This window comes from Parathielavia appendiculata, assembly GCF_033297405.1.
Source record: "Parathielavia appendiculata strain CBS 731.68 unplaced genomic scaffold N657scaffold_4, whole genome shotgun sequence".
In the NCBI taxonomy this organism is placed as follows: domain Eukaryota; kingdom Fungi; phylum Ascomycota; class Sordariomycetes; order Sordariales; family Chaetomiaceae; genus Parathielavia; species Parathielavia appendiculata.
The window spans coordinates 482634-498972 of NW_026944223.1; the positions used below are offsets into that span (position 1 = coordinate 482634).

The window sequence follows — 16339 nt, forward strand, 5'->3', positions numbered from 1 at the left end:
CATCGTGGCTACAAGCGCCGGCCTAATGTGCTAGCCTGGCTTGTTCCAACCGTCGTCTCACATTCGCACACTCGAGACACAGGTACACTGCATCGTAACGATGCCAGCAACCTCGATCAACAGACATGGTTCATCTCCCTTTCCTCCATGGACCCAACAAACTCGCAGAGAGTTGCGGCCCTGTTTAAATAACACGAGCTCGCCGTTGTCTGCGCCGTCGGCCCCAAAACGGCAGGTCTGGAAACCGATCTGGGACACTCTGCACATCGTGTGGCACTATCACAGTGGCTGTGATCGGCAACTGGAAGCCGACTCAGGGCAACCCAATCCAGCCGTTGCCTCAATCATGTGTTCCCAACTTCCGAACATCCGACATTCGACGGAGGTCGGCTGCCAATATATTCCGGCCTCCCTTTGTCAGTGGACTCTGGCGGGGAGATGCCACCGATGAGGATATGATGACGCACTTCAGCCTAGTAATTATCCTGACGCTCCAACCCATCTAGTGTGTAAGAGTTACCAACAACCGCGCCGGCAAGTCTGGTGCAATCGCGGGGTTGACGACCAATCAGTGGTCAGACTCGGTCGATGATGACGCTGCCTGGGGGAGATGGAGGCCGCGTGTTCCGGCCCTCCTCCGCAAACATTTAGGTAGCTAATGTTGGTCGACTCCGATAGCCTTCAGGAGACAGAAGCTCGCTGTCTCAGCGTGATCTGGCTTGGGCAATATCAATTTACGATCCTCATAATCGACCGCGTGCCTGTGTACAAAGATCATGAGGCAGAACATAATCTTTTTCGCGGCTACTGCTGCCGCTCTCGTTGTCCCTGGCATTGAACAACAGCAAGTTTCCCTCTTCGACATCCATGACAAGTTTACGGAACACAATGCCGTCCAGGCATGGTGGGATACCATTCCCAACGCCGATAGGCTCTTCTCTTCAATTCAAGACCGCATGTCCAAGAGCATCCAGGGTAGCAATCTCGATGGATTGGTTGCCATGATTGACGGTGAGAAGGAAGGTCCTCACCCTCGCCCGCCTCATGGCGGACATGGTCGCCACGGACATCACGGACACGGCGACCCGGAAAAGACCATCTATGAGTTGATCAAAGAAAGCGAGCACACGACCAAATTCGCCAAGCTGGTCGAAGAGCACGATGATATCAAGCATTTACTCCAGGACACCGAGCACAACTACACACTCTTCATTCCCACGGACCGCGCCTTCAGACATAATCCGCACCGTCACGGCCACCGCGGCGGTGACGACGACACCGACAATGACGACGACGACGACGATCACAAACCCTCCAAAGAATTCATCCTCGACCTCCTAAAATACCACATCACCCCAGGTCTCTACCCCCTGCACCGCGTCCGCTCAAGCAACACCCTCCCATCCTCCCTCCACCCCTCCGCCCTCAGCACCTCCGCCTCCTCAAAGCATCACCACCACCATCCCCAACGCATCCGGGTGTCCACAGTCCCCTTCCTCCCTATAACCCGCCTCAACTTCCACGCCCGCCTGATCACCGGCGACTTCATCGCCAAGAACGGCCTCATCCACGCGCTCGACTCCCTCCTCATTCCCCCGCCCTCACAGACAACCATCATCCGCCTGCTCCCCTCCCAGTTCAGCACCCTCGCCCTGGCGCTCCAGACGACGGGTCTGGGCAATGAATTGGGCGAGTTGGAGAGGAGCGGTGGCGCGACGCTGTTCGCGCCGTCGAACCTAGCCTGGGCGAGGTTGGGCCCAAGGGCAAATGCGTTTTTGTTCTCGGAGAGGGGCAGGAAATATCTCAAGGGCTTGCTCAAGTATCATGTTGCTGTTAATGAGACGCTGTATTCGGATGCATATTATACTGGTGGTGGCAATGGAAAGGGGGAGGAGGAGGTGGTGGTGGAGCTGGATGGGTTGGAGGGTGGTCGGAGGCGGGGTAGCTACTGGCATGTGGACTTGACGAGTCTGTTGGATGGGAAGCCGATTAGTGTTGATGTTCAGAGGTGGAAGCGGTTCGTGTCGATCGTGGTCAACGGCTTCGTGCCGGTTGTAGTCAAGGATGGGGTTGCGGACGATGGGGTTGTGCATGTGGTGTCGAGGGTATTGATTCCGCCTTGCGAGCATCGTGGCGGGAATGGAGTTGGGGAAGGGGATGAGGAGGAGGTGAGTGTTGAGGAGTTGATGAGACGGTTGGAGCCGTATGTGGAGGAAACGTCCGCTGGACGGGAGGATATGGGAGATCTGTAGTTAGCGATGAAGCAGTCGTAAGCACGTTGTGAGTTTGGTTTGTTGGCGAGTTGGATATTCTGTACGTACGCTCATTTTTAGCAGGCTATGCAAGCTATCTTTTCATGATCAATTCCAGTCAGTTCCTTTTACCGTATTCCCGGCCCTCTGACATCTAGATCAAAGACAGCACCATTCCTCCCAACAACGGGATGTCCCTTTCGTGTCACCCCTTACAACACCGCATCAACAACCCTTCCCTCCCCATCAACATCAACCGCACCCCACCTCTGCTCCCTGCACCTTCTTTTCCCCCATTCCCTCCTCCTTGCATCGGACTGCTCGTACACCCCAATTTCATCCAACAACACCTCCACGACCCAAACATACGGAACCTCGGCCCCCACCACCGCCCCGCGACAACTCGCCATCAAAGCAGCGTCATCCGCCCTCGTCCTCGGCACGCGGGTGCAGAGCAGGTGCAGATCCAGCATCTGGGAAAACACCAACCCGAAGGAAGGCTTGTTGCGCCAGGCGGTGGACGTCAAGGTGTGGCTCGGGTGCTGTTGTTGTTGTTGTTGTTGTTGTTGTTGTTGTTGTTGTTGTTGTTGTTGTTGTCGTTGTTGTCCGGCCACCGTCGGCGCGGGTGGGATGTTGAATATCGAGCGGAGGGTCGGTTCGATGTGCCCGGTTTGTCTGTCGGTTGTTGTCGACGGTACTGCTGCGGTAAGGCCGTTGTTGTCGGCAGTAACGTGTGCAGAGGAGGGAGAAGGCGAGGTGGTTGTTGTTGTTGTTGTCGAGTTGAGGAACATGATGAGCGGGCCGCCGTGGGATGGAGATCGGGTAAGGGACTGCAGATGGGAAGAGAGGAGGAGTATCGTGCTGTGTGCTGCTCCCTTGTCGCGGCCGGCGAAAAGCGTCTTAAGGAGAGTGGAGGTGTGGGTGATGAGGATCAGGTCCGGGAGAGGAGGAAGTTGGGTTGCTGGTGGGACTGGCATGGTAGTACTTGGCTTTGGTTCGGGTTGCAGTGGCGGCGTCTGCGCGGGAGACGATTCTGGAGAAGAGAAGCCGCCTTCATCCTCGCTGTCCAGGACTTCGGTTCTTTGCGCCTTTTGATCCTCGTGGCATCCTTCTGGCGTCGCGTCCTCTGGCTTCTTCTGCCCTGCCTTCGCTTCCTGATCGTCTGCTGGCGTGCGACTGTCCGTCACAGAGACGGCCGCCTCTAGCTCTCCAAGGACCTCCCACAGCCCTTCAAAGTCAAAGATTCGAGCAACCGAGGTTCTTTCCAGACATCCCTGGACCTTCCTGTGGAATTCCTGCAGTCCGTCTCGGGGAGTGGACAGCTGGCCGACAAGAGCCTTCCGCAACTTGGGCAGCAGCATGCTCGCCGGCAGCGTGGTCACAACCATGGCCCTTGCCGACGAATCGGTAGCCAACAAATGCGCCACAGCCTGGAAGCAGATCTTGATTCTCAACTGTCAATAAAACGTCCTGTATTCTGAGATTGAGGCAAGGGGAATATTGTGAATATGAAACCCACCAACAACCCGATCTCCTCCTCCTCAGCGCTCACGCCGACGACAGACCCGCGCTCCATCCCTCCCAGCAAGACATAATCATCCAGCTCTCCGCAACCCGTCATCAAATTCCCCTTCCGGAGGAGTTTCTCCCTGCGGTCCAGCTCCAGGTCGACCAACAGCGATGCTGGGAGGGGCTGGACTGGGAAGTGGGAGGTCGCCTGTGACAGAGGAGCAGGCGCGTCCATGGTTTCGTCTATGATATATCACGAAAACGTTATTCATAGGCTGAAAATATCGGCATGGACGGAGGTGACAGGTTATCACATTCGACAGAGTGAATGGTGGATGAACCCGTTTGGCGCAGACAAATGAAATGGCTAACAGGACACTGTCTCCAATCCATCTCATTTGCTTCTCTGCTGTCTTCGTCGTTTCGAGGCGTCAAGTCGCTAAAGCCCCTGTTATTTTTGGTTGGACGATCGCGCCACCTTGATGTAAGTTCTGATATGTCTTGGTGTTTCTCATTTGACTGTTATGGAAATCGATGAGCCTGTCGTTCAGTTCGAACAATGCCTTAGTTATTCATGTTGGCGCTGATACCTCAGGCAGAAACAACAACATTACTGTATCGTCAGACCTCCACTCTTTCTCAACCTGAATGTGTGGCTGTGTGAGATGTGGGCCTCTGCTGCGACTTACTTAGGTAGGCAAGTTGTGCGTGAGTGACCTGATGACTTATCTGACTCGGAGTTTTATAAGAGGTCAGTCGTGCTTTCCCTTTTCTTGTCTTGTGGTCGGCTTGCTCTTCAAATCGAACCCCATCCCGTTTTTCTCCCAAATTCAAGTTGTGCATACAAAGACCGCCCTGCAGACTGCTCCCATGTCATACATCATTCCTATCGGCCCACCAGGGTACTACAATTACGACAATCAGACCACCAGTAGCACAGCCCATCAACAGCATCAAGAAGCTGTCGGTGGAGCGGCACAAGGGTACTATGGCACTCATCATCCTCCTGCTCCCGGTCCCAATCCGGCTGCTCCTGCTGAGGCCGGCGGCACTACCGCCGCCTTAGCAAAGCTAGTCCCACCTCAAGTCCAAATGCGTCTTCCTCGAGAGAACCCACGTCTCGCCGGCTTCTACGTAGATGCAGACCGGTTACTCAGCCAGCCCACGCCGATGCATGAGTCTCGCTACATCGCAAGCGTGGCCGACTTCAACTCGTGGATGACCGAGGTCTACCACCCCAAGAGGGCAGCTCTACAAACACTGGTCAGCGAGCTCGAATCCCTCCAACAAAGACTTCATTCCTTCGCCGAAATATCCGCCGTCATTGGCCCAGCCGGCTACCACTTCCTTACGCCCAACCTGGAGCTCGGCGACGTCCTCGACCTCTTGCTTTCCGTCGAGCGTCGAGCCGAAGAAGTCCACCAGGACCTGCTCACGATGGACGACCTCAAGATCTCGCTCGAAGCCACCGCCAACGCAACAGCGTGCTATAGCCACAACGACTGGGACGCTGCACGTAAATGGGACGAGTGGAAGGAATCGTCCGAAATGGCGGCCAAGAGGACGTTCCATTCGCAGCGCACGGTGCGGAAGTGGGACCTGGCATCCAGGTTGTCCAACTACTACAACACGACAGAACAAGTCAACACGCCGCCCTACGAGGCCATCATGCTCGAGCTGTCGCGCATCGAGTCGTCCCTTGATCCATCGTCGTCGCTGAACGAGAATGACCGCGCGGTGCTGGAGCGGGCCTTGACCATCCTGCGCGTTCTCAAGGACCAGGGCTGCCATGCCTGTAGCCTGTCGTGGAAGGCGAGAAGCCAGGCGCTGCAACAGGACGAGGTTTTTGCAAGGTTAGAGACAGAGCCTGCGACCACGATGAATTATGAACTCCGCGAACAGCTGTTGCAGAGACAGCGGGAAATTATTGAGGAGAATGAAGGACAGGCTGAGCGGGCGAACAAGGCGGTCACGGACCATTATGTGCAGTATGGGGAGGTGCCGGTTATGAGGTTGTTGGGGGAGGTGAACAGGAACTCGAAATCGCCGACAGCAACAGCGACAGCGGGCAGTGGTGGGGTTGTCGCGCCGCCGACACAGTCGGCACGGCCGAGCTTTCAGATGCCACTTAGTTGGTATTCGAATATGTTGACGTCGTCACATGTAGTAAGTAACAGGTTGCTGACAGGTGTTTTGAGCGGTGTGATGATGAGACACTGACACGCTAGCCAGACAAATATGCAAGTCATGAACAACATTGCTGGCGGCTCAACCAACTTCCATTTGGCGAATTCGTATGGCCAAATAAAGTGGTAGGTTTGAAAGGATATCTACCAGATTTTACTTTTATTATAGACAACATGGCGTGTCTACAGGGGTCAGGTGGCGTTGGGAATCCTGCTGGTGGTACTCCGTCCTTCTACAAATACAATTGCTCTTAACACTTGAAGCTCTCACCTTCACTTATACCTTATGGCACTCCTACGTTATCGCTGCTCATTAGCTACAAGATTTCCCCCTAGCCCCTGAAACTCAGAAGACAATGCAACCAAAAGACACGACTTCATGCATTACAACAATACTCAATTCAATCTGCTAGTCAAAACCACCACTGCCCAGAGCTAGCTGACAACCAGGGACAGACCACCTGGCAGGGCAGAAGGGAAGAAAAACCCATTTAGTCCGAAAACCCATTCCTTCCAGGCAGAAAAGTCCCCACCCTCATCAAGCAATCGGGGAGAAAGAAAACGACTATGTACATTTCAAATGCGCCCTTGACAAGACAAAGACCACGACGACACCAGCATTCCATCCGAGTCTCCCATCCACAGTCTTGTCAGCCAAGGCGAAGCAAAACTATCACTATGCTTTGCTATCTGGGGAAGTTTCAGCTCGCGCGCAACAACTGCAGAGAACAAGAGAAGAGAAACAGAAAAACCACAACTCGATGTGTAACAATGTTATTAAAGGACGGTGTCGATCGCCCGAACATCAGAATAGCGGTAAATGCCTTTAGATAGAAATAACCGGTCCCATCGGAGACAGCGTCAGGGTGACCGAGACGAGAAGGAATTCGTCAGCTCCGGGACCGGTCTGCGCCTGCACAACTATTCATCTGTGAAGCTGGGGTGGATGGCCTCGAAAGCAAGGAGAGCCTGTGATGATGGTAAGTCGGCGTCGGAAGATTAGCAATGACCGGAGGATAGGCGGCTATAGAAGCTCGGGTAGGATGAGACTGAATTCGACCAAATCTTCATGATCCACGCTCAAATTTGCCCGACAGATCTTTAGACCGCCGTTCCAGGAGGGGGCCCGGCATCTGCATCGCTGCCAGGGGGAGCCGGGCGCTGGCGTCTTCCCTTCAGACTCTTCATGCGGCCCAGGATGCCGCTGGCCTTCGGCTGCGCATCTTCGCCTCCCGTAGCATCAGTCGTCGACCTGCGCTCGAGACCAGGTCCGCCTTTAGGACTGGTAGGCGACCCCTTGCTTGCGTTCGTATCTGTCCTACGAACCGTGGAGTCGTCCTCGCCCTTGCCGGACCCGAACTCGCTGAAGAAAGGGTTACGTTCCGACAGCGATGCTGAGGCCGGTCCGCTCTGGCCCGGGGACCGGCGGGCGCCGTACACTCCGTCAGGGTTGGTCAACCGCCCAGAGGGCTGGAAGTCGCGCCCTCCGCGGTTGATGTTGCGGATCCGGTGAGCCAGCGACTTCTTCCGTTGGAGACCCTCGTTCATCACTTCAGCAGCCCGCTCCTCTTCGCGCTTTTGAATAGCCGTCCTTGCTGCCGGTGTTCCTTCCAAGAAGGTCGATGTGCCCAAACCAAGCGACTGGTCGCCGTGCAGGACGCTCCCGCGGCCGAGGGGATCGAACACGGGCACATCCTTCTTTGATGACGAGTATTCCGACCCGTCCTTTCCACCCTTTGACCACTCCTTGAATGCCTCGTCGTCTTGCTGTCCCAGGAACGTGGCATGGTCAGGCCGAGCGTTCAGCGGCCCAGCGCCGCCAATCGTGTTGTTCAGCGAGCCCTCCGGGAAAGCTTGCATCGGCGCACGACGGCTGCCTTGCCTGTTCCGGTGGGGATTGAGAGCGTCGAAGGGTCCATCATGGTGGAACACTGTTAACAACGTCAGCCTGGGACCCGTGAAAAGAATGAGGACGAGACACCCACTTCCGACCCCATAGATGCTCGTGGCATCGAGCTGGTCGATGATGTCGATCTTTCGGCTGACTGGTTTCTTATCCCTGTTCTCACGATGCCGACGCTCGCGCTCGCGGCGCCTTAGTTCGCGCTGCTTTTTCTCCTCCTCAGTCATAGTTTTGTCGGCGTCCATTATGGATGACTCCGAGTTCCTGCGTGGCCGTCTCTCCATGCGCCGCTGCGGGGACCGGGACGGGTCAAGTGGACCAGCGCGGTCGCCATTCTCCTGCCTTCTCCGGGCGCGAAGTGCCTCTTCCTGCGATCGAGTTGGGCGGTGATTTGGCGGCGGGCCCCTTCGATTGGGCGGCGGTGCACCGTCACGGGGAGGAGGAGGTGGCCCACGACGGCCCCCTGGGGGGGCTGGAGGTTTGGCACCATCTGGCCGTGGCGGCGGGCCCGATGCGGTGGGCTTGTCTTCCAGCGTCAGAGAACCCTGCACACGCTTCTTGGTCAGTTTTGTTGGGTTGTGAAGCAGGCGACGAGACACAGGCGGGTGTCTATGCCGTCGTCATTTCTGGAAGGTCATACGAATATTTCTTCGGCCGTGAGCGACGGCCTCTTCTCGAGCGACATGGTTTCGGAAGCGGAGCGAAGATTCGAGAGACTGGACCTGTTCGTGATGGCGGGGTCGAGAAAAGGGTTGCGCGAAACTGGTCGCGGAGGGGGGTCGTCAAAGGGAGAAGCCGGGGGCGCAGTGGTGGGCGATACGGCGCCGCGATTGCGGAAAGGATTGTTGGAGGGAAGGTTCAATAGCAACCCAGTAGATTGCTGGCCTAAATGGTTGATAACCCAGCAGGTCAGCAATCAATTCAGGCACGAAAACAGGAGGGGTCCGCGGCACGATGCATGCGATGACGACGATGAGAGGGACATTGAAACAGCAATCTCCGTTCCATGACACAACATGCTCAATGGTCAGAGCAAACCAGATGGACATGCCCAGGCGCCAAAGCGGCCCCATGAAAGCGAAAACTGGGAAGCGGGATGTGGCCAACCAGGCACGCCTGCGACGATCTGCTCCCCTCTGCTTGCGAGCGCCCGCCATTGGAGACACCGTAGCAGGGCACGCATTTGGCAGATCGCTCAACAGGTCACCAAACGGATGAAGGGCAGTGCATACCTTGCTGCCCTGGCTGTGAATCCGCCATGGCGGGCACGAAGAAGAGAGGGTCTGAAGGCTGGCGGTTCCGGTATTCGGTGGGCCGTTTGCGTGTCGACTTCGGGTCGATGCGTTCTTTGGAGAACCAACCTGTGCTACCGTGTCAAAATGTCTTGGATTGAATCCCTTCGGCCAGGGCTGGCGTCATACCAGTGGGGAATAAGGAGGCTTTCTTCAGACAGCGGGTCACTCCCAGTCTCGTGGGGCTGTCTCAAATGTGATGAGTCGTCTTCTTTGCGATTCAAAAATGCGGTTCGGCTCAAAGAACTCGGAGTTGCGCTGTCGAAAGACAAGGTATAACTGTCCCAGCACCTTCGGCGCAGCGGGGTGGGGTCGAGATGGGACGGACAATGAGCTTGCCCCTGAAGCTAATTCGAGACCGGTACGGAGTACCGCTCGGTGGCTCAGTGAGCTTGTTCTTGTCGACGGCTGGCGCTGATTGTCGGAATAATCGACTGACGTGGTTTCTAAATCTTGGATGGCGACGGAGGTCGAGTCTCGACCGTCGATTTCCAGCGGGAGAGTTCGTCCGTCCTGTCAAGGCCGAGCGCCTTGTTGGGGATCTGGGCGTCCAGCTCGATCCCGCAGGCTGTTTGTTGTTGCGGGAGGAAGAAAGTTGAGCGATCCCCAACACGTTGGGGTTTAAAAGTTTGGCGCAAGACTATCTATCGTATCTGGAGGGTCAGCGGGATTGGCACCCGTTGCCGCGGTTCAGACCAAGGTGAAAGCGTGCCTGACGGGCCTTGGGGACGTGTCCGTGTGACTGGCATTCCTGAACCGCCGGAGACAGTAAGGATGTGACCGTTGCGAGCAGCTCCAGCTTTTGGACCCTGAATTCCTCGACTGGTACTTGCGGATCGGTGGAGTTCGGGGCCCGACGCACCTAAGGTAGCGGTGTGGACACTGGGCGGGGACTTCCCGGCTTGTTGAAGGGATGAAACAGACGTCGCAAGCGCCGCAGCGATCAACAGATCAGGTAGGCAACTCGTGATGACAATGGATTGGAAGCCAGAGCACACAGGGAACTTTGTTCCAGAATGGAGAGCACATAACACAGTTCGCGCGCGACTGGTGCTCCCGAGGACAAGATACCGATAAAAATTCGAAGCAGTGATGGGAAGATGATGGTCCCTGCATACGTCGCCAATATGCCTTCTCGTTCCGTGTGGCCAGATGCCCCTCCTTGCCCGTTTAGGAACAGCTCCAAGCCTTTTGAACAAAAGCCATTTCTCCTTTCATCAATTTGATGATGGCCAATCTCCAAACACCAACCAGCTCCATGTGTGAGAACGTTTGAGAGGGGAAATCGTTGATATCCGATGATCTGTAGCGCGAGCCGCTCTCACCAGGCTCCAACGATGTTTTCTCTCAAGAGAAACTCGTTATGATTTCGTTGAATCATGTACACGTGTAGAAGGGGCGAAATACAACCGCTCCCTCAAGCGGCAGCCAGTGACCACGGCGGGTCATGGAGATCTCCATCTCCGAACAAAGAGCACTACCGAGAACAGGTAGTGCTGACGAGATAGGCAAGGCCAGGGTACCGTCCCTGTACCTGCGGCATGGAAATAAGCGTCTACAAAGCTATATCATTGTACTCCGTACAGATGAGAACTTAAAAGTCCCCCTCATGTCAGGAGCTATAAGCTAGAGGCAGTTGATCCGGAGAATGCAAAGCAACAGTTACGATTCGAAGCTAACCCTTCCCTCCAACCCACGCCGACAACCACGGGACGTGTAACGGGTATCACACTGCCCCGCTCCTTGGGTTTTACAGAGGAGGTGGGGTAATAAACTTTTTATATTATTGAACTTCATCCCGGCTGAGCTACCAGCTCTTGGGGTCTAGAAAAAGGGGTCAAGCAAGCTACAAAATTTTTAAACTGTAGGCAGTTCTCTTGTCCTGAGGCCTTGTCTTGCAAGAGACAACGAGGAAGCCCTGATCCGCGTTGTTCTCCCGTACCTAATTATCCCCGACACCTTGCTCAAGGACAAGTGTGAACTAGCAAGCAGATGGACTACTCAACAAACCGGTATGTTCCTGCTAACCGAGACACCGCGTTTTGCCATTGCCAGCAATAAAGCAAAGCAAGTAACACGTCAGGCCGCCGTCCTACCCTGCAGCTCCTACAGGATACACAAGCAACGACAGCAGGCCCCGTGACCTGCTGACATGGACCGAGGGGTCGGACGCAGCATGTCCGGGCGCTCTTACGAAGGGAGGTATCTGTCCGAAGGCGGGAGATAACCTTCCTTGGCACCGATCGAGTTGTGTAAGCCGCCGGCTCTCCTACCGGCAAGGGGCGACCCCGGGTCAGCGGCCACGACGGTGATCACTAAGTCCGCCGGGCTGGTTGGCCTGATCCGAGCTCGAAACGAACACTGGCGGCTGCGGCCATTGACATGATGGACTAGGCAAGTTGCACAAGATGCTTTGGTATAGACTTTCCCTTCTTCCTCGGGACTCGGGGGCGCAAGTGCATATAAAGAAAGAAGTTTGATGGCTCTGAGGGAACAACAGGTTGAATGAGGCGTATGAGGCACTGCACTTGCCCGGTTCGTTGCCGGCTTGGTGGTAGGATCTCCATGTACGGAGTACCATACGTTGCCCCGTGCTCTGCCCAAACCCGGATTCTGTGAGCTGCTCAATCAACAGAACCGAGCTTGCTAGATAGAAAGATGTTGTGTAGCTAACATGAACCAACATGGGGCCAATAATTGCTCCCGCTGCGGTCCGGTCGTCGTGCACATTGCCCACTGCGCCCTAGCCTTCTCTGTCGGGTTCCTCCGGAAAGCTCGCATTACGCAAAGGGCACAAGGCGTGGCGGCGACCGAACGAGCTATAGGGAGATCAGGAGTTACCTCCCTTTTTGCCGCCTAACAAACATATTTCCTGCGAAGTCGTGATTCATGCCATTCCTGACTTGTCAGCAGCTCGCATACGAGTACCTCCCGAGCCTCCGTAGAGTGGCAATATGTTTTGCGTTATGCCACTGGCCGAGCATCGCCATGGTCGAGCGATCATGCCCACCTAGATAGGGCTAAGTCGAGGGAATATCGCACAGTGCTTGGCGGTTCTCGGGCCAGGCTGACGCCATGCATGTGTAATAAGCACTATGTTCCGGATACTTATATCCACAGCAGTAGGCGTCTATGTGATCCAAATTCTCGGGTCGCTGTTCTATCAAACGGCAAGAGGAAGCGTCCCTGCCCGACGAAACATGTCGAAGCGAACAAGCGCGCCCCACGAGTCTTGTGACAATGACAGGCTTGTGACTCTGATAGACGCAGCTCAAGGCTCACGTATATGCGCAACCGCAGCAGCGTATATGGCAGTCTGACCGTTGCTGTAACCATGCGGAGATCAGGGCGCATTGCGGATCTGATTCGAGATGTGCTGGCACGGTTGACAGCCTGGTCGGAATTCGAGACCGCTGGTTTAAGCTTCAGGAGACGAGAGACAAACCGCGAGATGGAAAGCTGAAAACGGTAATTTGCCAACGGCCGGCATCGCCCTGCGGATTGGGCACCAGCTGCCCGCTTTTTGTGGCCAAAGATTGCCTCCAGAGTAACGCCTGGAAAAGTTGCCTGTTGCCGCTCGCACTGTACAGCTGGTGCCTATTCTGAACCTTCTCCGCAAATTGCACTGTGGGCCCTTCCCTTGGCCGCGGCAAGGCCAGTGAATGGATGGATCCATCAGCCCCTGGGAGGCATTCCTGGTTCAAGTTGGCGGCCCAGTTTCCCTCCTCACAAGGGCATGCTTTCTCCTCTCTTTTTGCCTTGCCATTTCCTTCACCAAAACTCGTCGCCTCCGCCCTTCGACACGACAAGACCGAACCGGGTGATTTCGAGGGTAAAAACCGCATCCACTAGCGCAGAGTGATTTTACGCTTTGAATTCCGTCTGATCTCCCTCGCAGGTTTCTGCAGCTTTTATTTTCATTCCGCTGCCACTTCCTCGGTCGGCATCACCGATCCGCTTCCACCGACCATCAACTGAGCGGCCTTACATCTCGCTCACCCACCGCAACGCGTTGTATTTGACAGGTAAGCAGACTTTCCAACTCTATCTCATTTGGTCGTTTCTGCTTTTACACTCGAACCTTTCACCCTCCATTTTGCAATACAGCTTGAGAATTGAGTTGGCGAGGTGAGCGGTCTTTTGTCGCCACCAGCTCGAGGCAGCACCTATTCTGCTGTTATTCTGCACTTCTCGACCTAAATACTGCAAAGTCTTACGCGCTGTTGCTGCCCTTTCGTCGTTATTGAATTTCAACGAAGCTGACATCTTGCTCTCTGCAGCTAAGATCGCCCGACCGTGGATATTTTGAGTCTGAGGCCAACGAAAGTCACGCAAACCAACCGGCAAGATGACGACTATGGTACGAACCCCAACCCGACATTGGATATTTGATTGGGATAGGATTGAGAGTATCGAATGGAACCGACCACTAATAAACAAACGACAGGATCTTCGCGTCGGGAACAAGTACCGGATCGGTCGTAAGATCGGTTCGGGGTCGTTCGGTGATATCTATTTGGGCACCAACATCATCTCGGGCGAGGAGATCGCCATCAAGCTCGAGAGTGTCAAGGCAAAGCACCCGCAGCTGGAGTATGAGGCCCGGGTTTACAAGTCGCTCGCCGGCGGCGTCGGCATCCCGTTTGTCCGTTGGTTCGGCACCGAGTGCGACTACAACGCCATGGTTCTCGACCTCCTTGGGCCCAGTTTGGAAGACTTGTTCAACTTTTGCAACCGCAAGTTCTCGCTCAAGACGGTCCTGCTCCTCGCCGACCAGTTGATTTCCCGCATCGAGTACATCCACGCCAAATCGTTCATCCACCGTGACATCAAGCCTGACAACTTCCTCATGGGTATCGGCAAGCGTGGCAACCAGGTCAACGTCATCGACTTTGGTCTTGCCAAGAAGTACCGCGACCCCAAGACGCACTTCCACATTCCGTACAGAGAGAACAAGAACCTGACGGGCACTGCCCGCTATGCTTCGATCAACACCCATCTCGGTGTCGAACAGTCGCGCCGCGACGACATGGAGTCACTCGGCTATGTCATGCTCTACTTCTGTCGTGGCTCCCTCCCCTGGCAGGGTCTGAAGGCTGCCACTAAGAAGCAGAAGTACGACCGCATCATGGAGAAGAAGATGACGACGCCCACCGATGTGCTCTGCCGCGGCTTCCCCAACGAGTTCGCCATCTATTTGAATTACACCCGGTCGCTTCGCTTCGATGACAAGCCTGATTACAGCTACCTGCGCAAGATCTTCCGCGACCTGTTTGTCCGCGAAGGCTTCCAGTACGATTACGTCTTTGACTGGACGGTCTACAAGTACCAGAAGAACGCGCAGGCCATCCAGCAGGCTGCCGGCAACACCGCCAACCAGGCTCAGGAGTCCAAGGACGCCCAGCAGGCGGGCGCCCGCAAGGACGCTCAGCAAGCGCTGCCTCGCGGTACCCGTAAGCAGATTGCCGGCGAGGCTCAGGACACCAACCGTGCCGTCGGTGGAAGCGACAGGATGTGAGTGACTACCAAGCCTAGCCCGAAGCATTCCTAGTAAGGAATCATATTTCCTTCGAGTTTGGTGTGCTCATCAACGCTGCCCGGAGGTACAATGCTGACATGGAATGCTGACGATCAGTTTGCGATAATAGGCTGCGCTCTGCTGCAAAGGCTCAGGGCGCTGGCTCGGGATACGCCTCCAACAAGTACCGGCCCATGGACTGAAGCACTTAGACGGCACTCAGATTGACGCCTCCTTTGGGCTGTGAGAGTATGTTTCTCGTCGACCGCCTGGGCCAATCCCTTTGGTGGGCTTTGTCATTTGGCATCGGGACTTCAGCAAACGCAATTGTGCATCGGCAGGGACCGGATCAGCATCGATAACGGATACACGCCCTCAGCACCAGCATTTCGGGACTACTTTTCACCCATTCCTTTCCTTCTCGACATCTCATCAGTTCATGGCCTCTCTATTTGCTCGGGTGATCTTTGATCTGGCGCGTCGTCAGGAGGTACGGCTATGGCCGCCCGTTGTTACGATGCCCGGGTCGGATCTACCGAACGGCATGTCCGGCACTCTGATCCGTTCGGAGTGCCGTTCGATAGGGCGCTTGCTGATGTTTGGGCCTTGATCCCAACGCCGCAGGTGTCAAGAGCAACGGTCAGCGATGGGAGGGGATTTCGAGGTGGATCGACTGTTTGGAGCAGTCGCATCTCGGGTCCCTTGTCGTAGGAGCTCGGCAAATCGCACACTACACACCTCACTCATCGTTGTGTTTTTTCTTTCTCTTTCTGATTTTGCGTTCTTTGCACGGTACTCTGCATTTCATCGCATCGGAAATCGCTTGTGGGGAGGAAACAGGGGACGGAGCGATTCCTGGCTTGGATGCGGCGGAAACGATGGACAGTCCTGCCTCCAAATCTACGACGGAGATGGACCGTGGGCCTCCACGGGAGGGCTCATACTGCCAAGTTGGCATCGACTCGTGAGGTATCGTCGACAAGCAGATTTGGGACGTCGGTCATTGGTCTCACTTTGACTGATGGAGCAGCATAGCGGTCACGTTTGCGGGAGAGCAACGATCTTGGGGGGGATTGTGCTTGGCAGATTTTAGGGGGCTCCCACCGGTCCGAACTCTCCGGCTTTGGAGCAGCATGGTGGCAATGGATGTGCGGCTTCCTCCGATTGTCGCAACACCAGCCGTGGCATCAAGATCGGAGAGGCCGGTGAAGCTGAGCCGCAGCCCAGTTCCAGGTACCAGCTGCAGCCCGCAATCCTGACCGGTCTGGGGTGCTGCCAATATTTACATGCCAGGTAGTCTCATTAATTCAGTCTCGTCATGCTTTCTATGTCTTGAGTCCCGGGTGCGGGAAATAAAGCACACTTATTAATTCTGCATAGTGAGCAGGTAGCGCGATGCTCAGCCTCTTGTGGTGCATGTAATAGTCGTGTTGGGGGGGGCTGTACACCTCAGGTGTCCCAGCCTCTCAGATGCGGGGCCGTGACTCGGGGATCAAGGAATGGGAAATAATCTCTATAATATACTGGCATCGGAAGGAGGGGAAGGGAAGCAAGAGGGCGACTTTGTGCTGTTCCCTATCCACTCTGATCGTCTTTGTCCAGGGTACTGTGTACGGAGTCCAGGCCGCATCAAAATCCCTGCCCTCCGTCACCCGACTTAGCCTAGAAAGTACGTACCG

At 55.5% G+C, this 16339-nt stretch overlaps 7 protein-coding genes across 7 annotated transcripts; 5 read left to right on the forward strand and 2 right to left on the reverse strand.

Annotated features, from left to right (window-relative positions):
* The first annotated feature begins 390 nt into the window (after positions 1-390).
* Positions 391-2358, forward strand: N657DRAFT_336489 (Fasciclin-domain-containing protein). Its single transcript, XM_062786883.1, has one exon. The coding sequence runs from the start codon at positions 777-779 to the stop codon at positions 2250-2252; it is 1476 nt and encodes a 491-aa protein (XP_062648627.1). The 5' UTR covers positions 391-776; the 3' UTR covers positions 2253-2358.
* A 40-nt stretch (positions 2359-2398) lies between these two features.
* Positions 2399-4200, reverse strand: N657DRAFT_336265 (uncharacterized protein). Its single transcript, XM_062786881.1, has 2 exons — positions 3772-4200; positions 2399-3694 (listed from the first exon to the last, which is right to left on the reverse strand). Exons 1-2 carry the CDS (start codon positions 3994-3996, stop codon positions 2465-2467), a joined length of 1455 nt encoding a protein of 484 aa, XP_062648628.1. The 5' UTR covers positions 3997-4200; the 3' UTR covers positions 2399-2464.
* Positions 4201-4383: 183 nt separating this feature from the next.
* Positions 4384-6422, forward strand: N657DRAFT_336213 (uncharacterized protein). Its single transcript, XM_062786879.1, has 2 exons — positions 4384-5927; positions 5994-6422. The coding sequence occupies exons 1-2, from the start codon at positions 4482-4484 to the stop codon at positions 6075-6077; spliced, it is 1530 nt and encodes a 509-aa protein (XP_062648629.1). The 5' UTR covers positions 4384-4481; the 3' UTR covers positions 6078-6422.
* Positions 6423-7048: 626 nt separating this feature from the next.
* N657DRAFT_655058 (Pal1-domain-containing protein) lies at positions 7049-8535 on the reverse strand (the record flags this gene model as incomplete). The annotated part of the gene is made up of 3 exons (XM_062794556.1): positions 7049-7878; positions 7933-8395; positions 8491-8535. The coding sequence occupies 3 exons, from the start codon at positions 8533-8535 to the stop codon at positions 7049-7051; spliced, it is 1338 nt and encodes a 445-aa protein (XP_062648630.1).
* Positions 8536-8748: 213 nt separating this feature from the next.
* On the forward strand, positions 8749-9757 carry N657DRAFT_336336 (uncharacterized protein). The gene has a single exon (XM_062786882.1). The coding sequence runs from the start codon at positions 8867-8869 to the stop codon at positions 9419-9421; it is 555 nt and encodes a 184-aa protein (XP_062648631.1). The 5' UTR covers positions 8749-8866; the 3' UTR covers positions 9422-9757.
* A 3300-nt stretch (positions 9758-13057) lies between these two features.
* Positions 13058-15014, forward strand: N657DRAFT_336645 (kinase-like protein). Its single transcript, XM_062786885.1, has 4 exons — positions 13058-13167; positions 13428-13502; positions 13590-14715; positions 14778-15014. Exons 2-3 carry the CDS (start codon positions 13491-13493, stop codon positions 14658-14660), a joined length of 1083 nt encoding a protein of 360 aa, XP_062648632.1. The 5' UTR covers positions 13058-13167; positions 13428-13490; the 3' UTR covers positions 14661-14715; positions 14778-15014.
* Positions 15015-15018: 4 nt separating this feature from the next.
* Positions 15019-16025, forward strand: N657DRAFT_336639 (uncharacterized protein). Its single transcript, XM_062786884.1, has 3 exons — positions 15019-15150; positions 15285-15629; positions 15688-16025. Exons 2-3 carry the CDS (start codon positions 15307-15309, stop codon positions 15917-15919), a joined length of 555 nt encoding a protein of 184 aa, XP_062648633.1. The 5' UTR covers positions 15019-15150; positions 15285-15306; the 3' UTR covers positions 15920-16025.
* The last annotated feature ends 314 nt before the right edge of the window (positions 16026-16339 follow it).

Excerpts from the sequence above, each read along its gene's own strand:
- N657DRAFT_336489 (XM_062786883.1), top strand. The coding sequence starts at position 777 with ATGAGGCAGAACATAATCTTTTTCGCGGCTACTGCTGCCGCTCTCGTT.
- N657DRAFT_336265 (XM_062786881.1), bottom strand. The coding sequence starts at position 3,996 with ATGGACGCGCCTGCTCCTCTGTCACAGGCGACCTCCCACTTCCCAGTC. Across the intron at positions 3,695-3,771 it reads AGGAGGAGATCGGGTTGTTG|ATCTGCTTCCAGGCTGTGGC; the intron begins GTGGGTTTCATA and ends TTGAGAATCAAG.
- N657DRAFT_336213 (XM_062786879.1), top strand. The coding sequence starts at position 4,482 with ATGACTTATCTGACTCGGAGTTTTATAAGAGGTCAGTCGTGCTTTCCC. Across the intron at positions 5,928-5,993 it reads TGTTGACGTCGTCACATGTA|ACAAATATGCAAGTCATGAA; the intron begins GTAAGTAACAGG and ends CACGCTAGCCAG.
- N657DRAFT_336336 (XM_062786882.1), top strand. The coding sequence starts at position 8,867 with ATGCTCAATGGTCAGAGCAAACCAGATGGACATGCCCAGGCGCCAAAG.
- N657DRAFT_336639 (XM_062786884.1), top strand. The coding sequence starts at position 15,307 with ATGGGAGGGGATTTCGAGGTGGATCGACTGTTTGGAGCAGTCGCATCT. Across the intron at positions 15,630-15,687 it reads AGTTGGCATCGACTCGTGAG|CAGCATAGCGGTCACGTTTG; the intron begins GTATCGTCGACA and ends TGACTGATGGAG.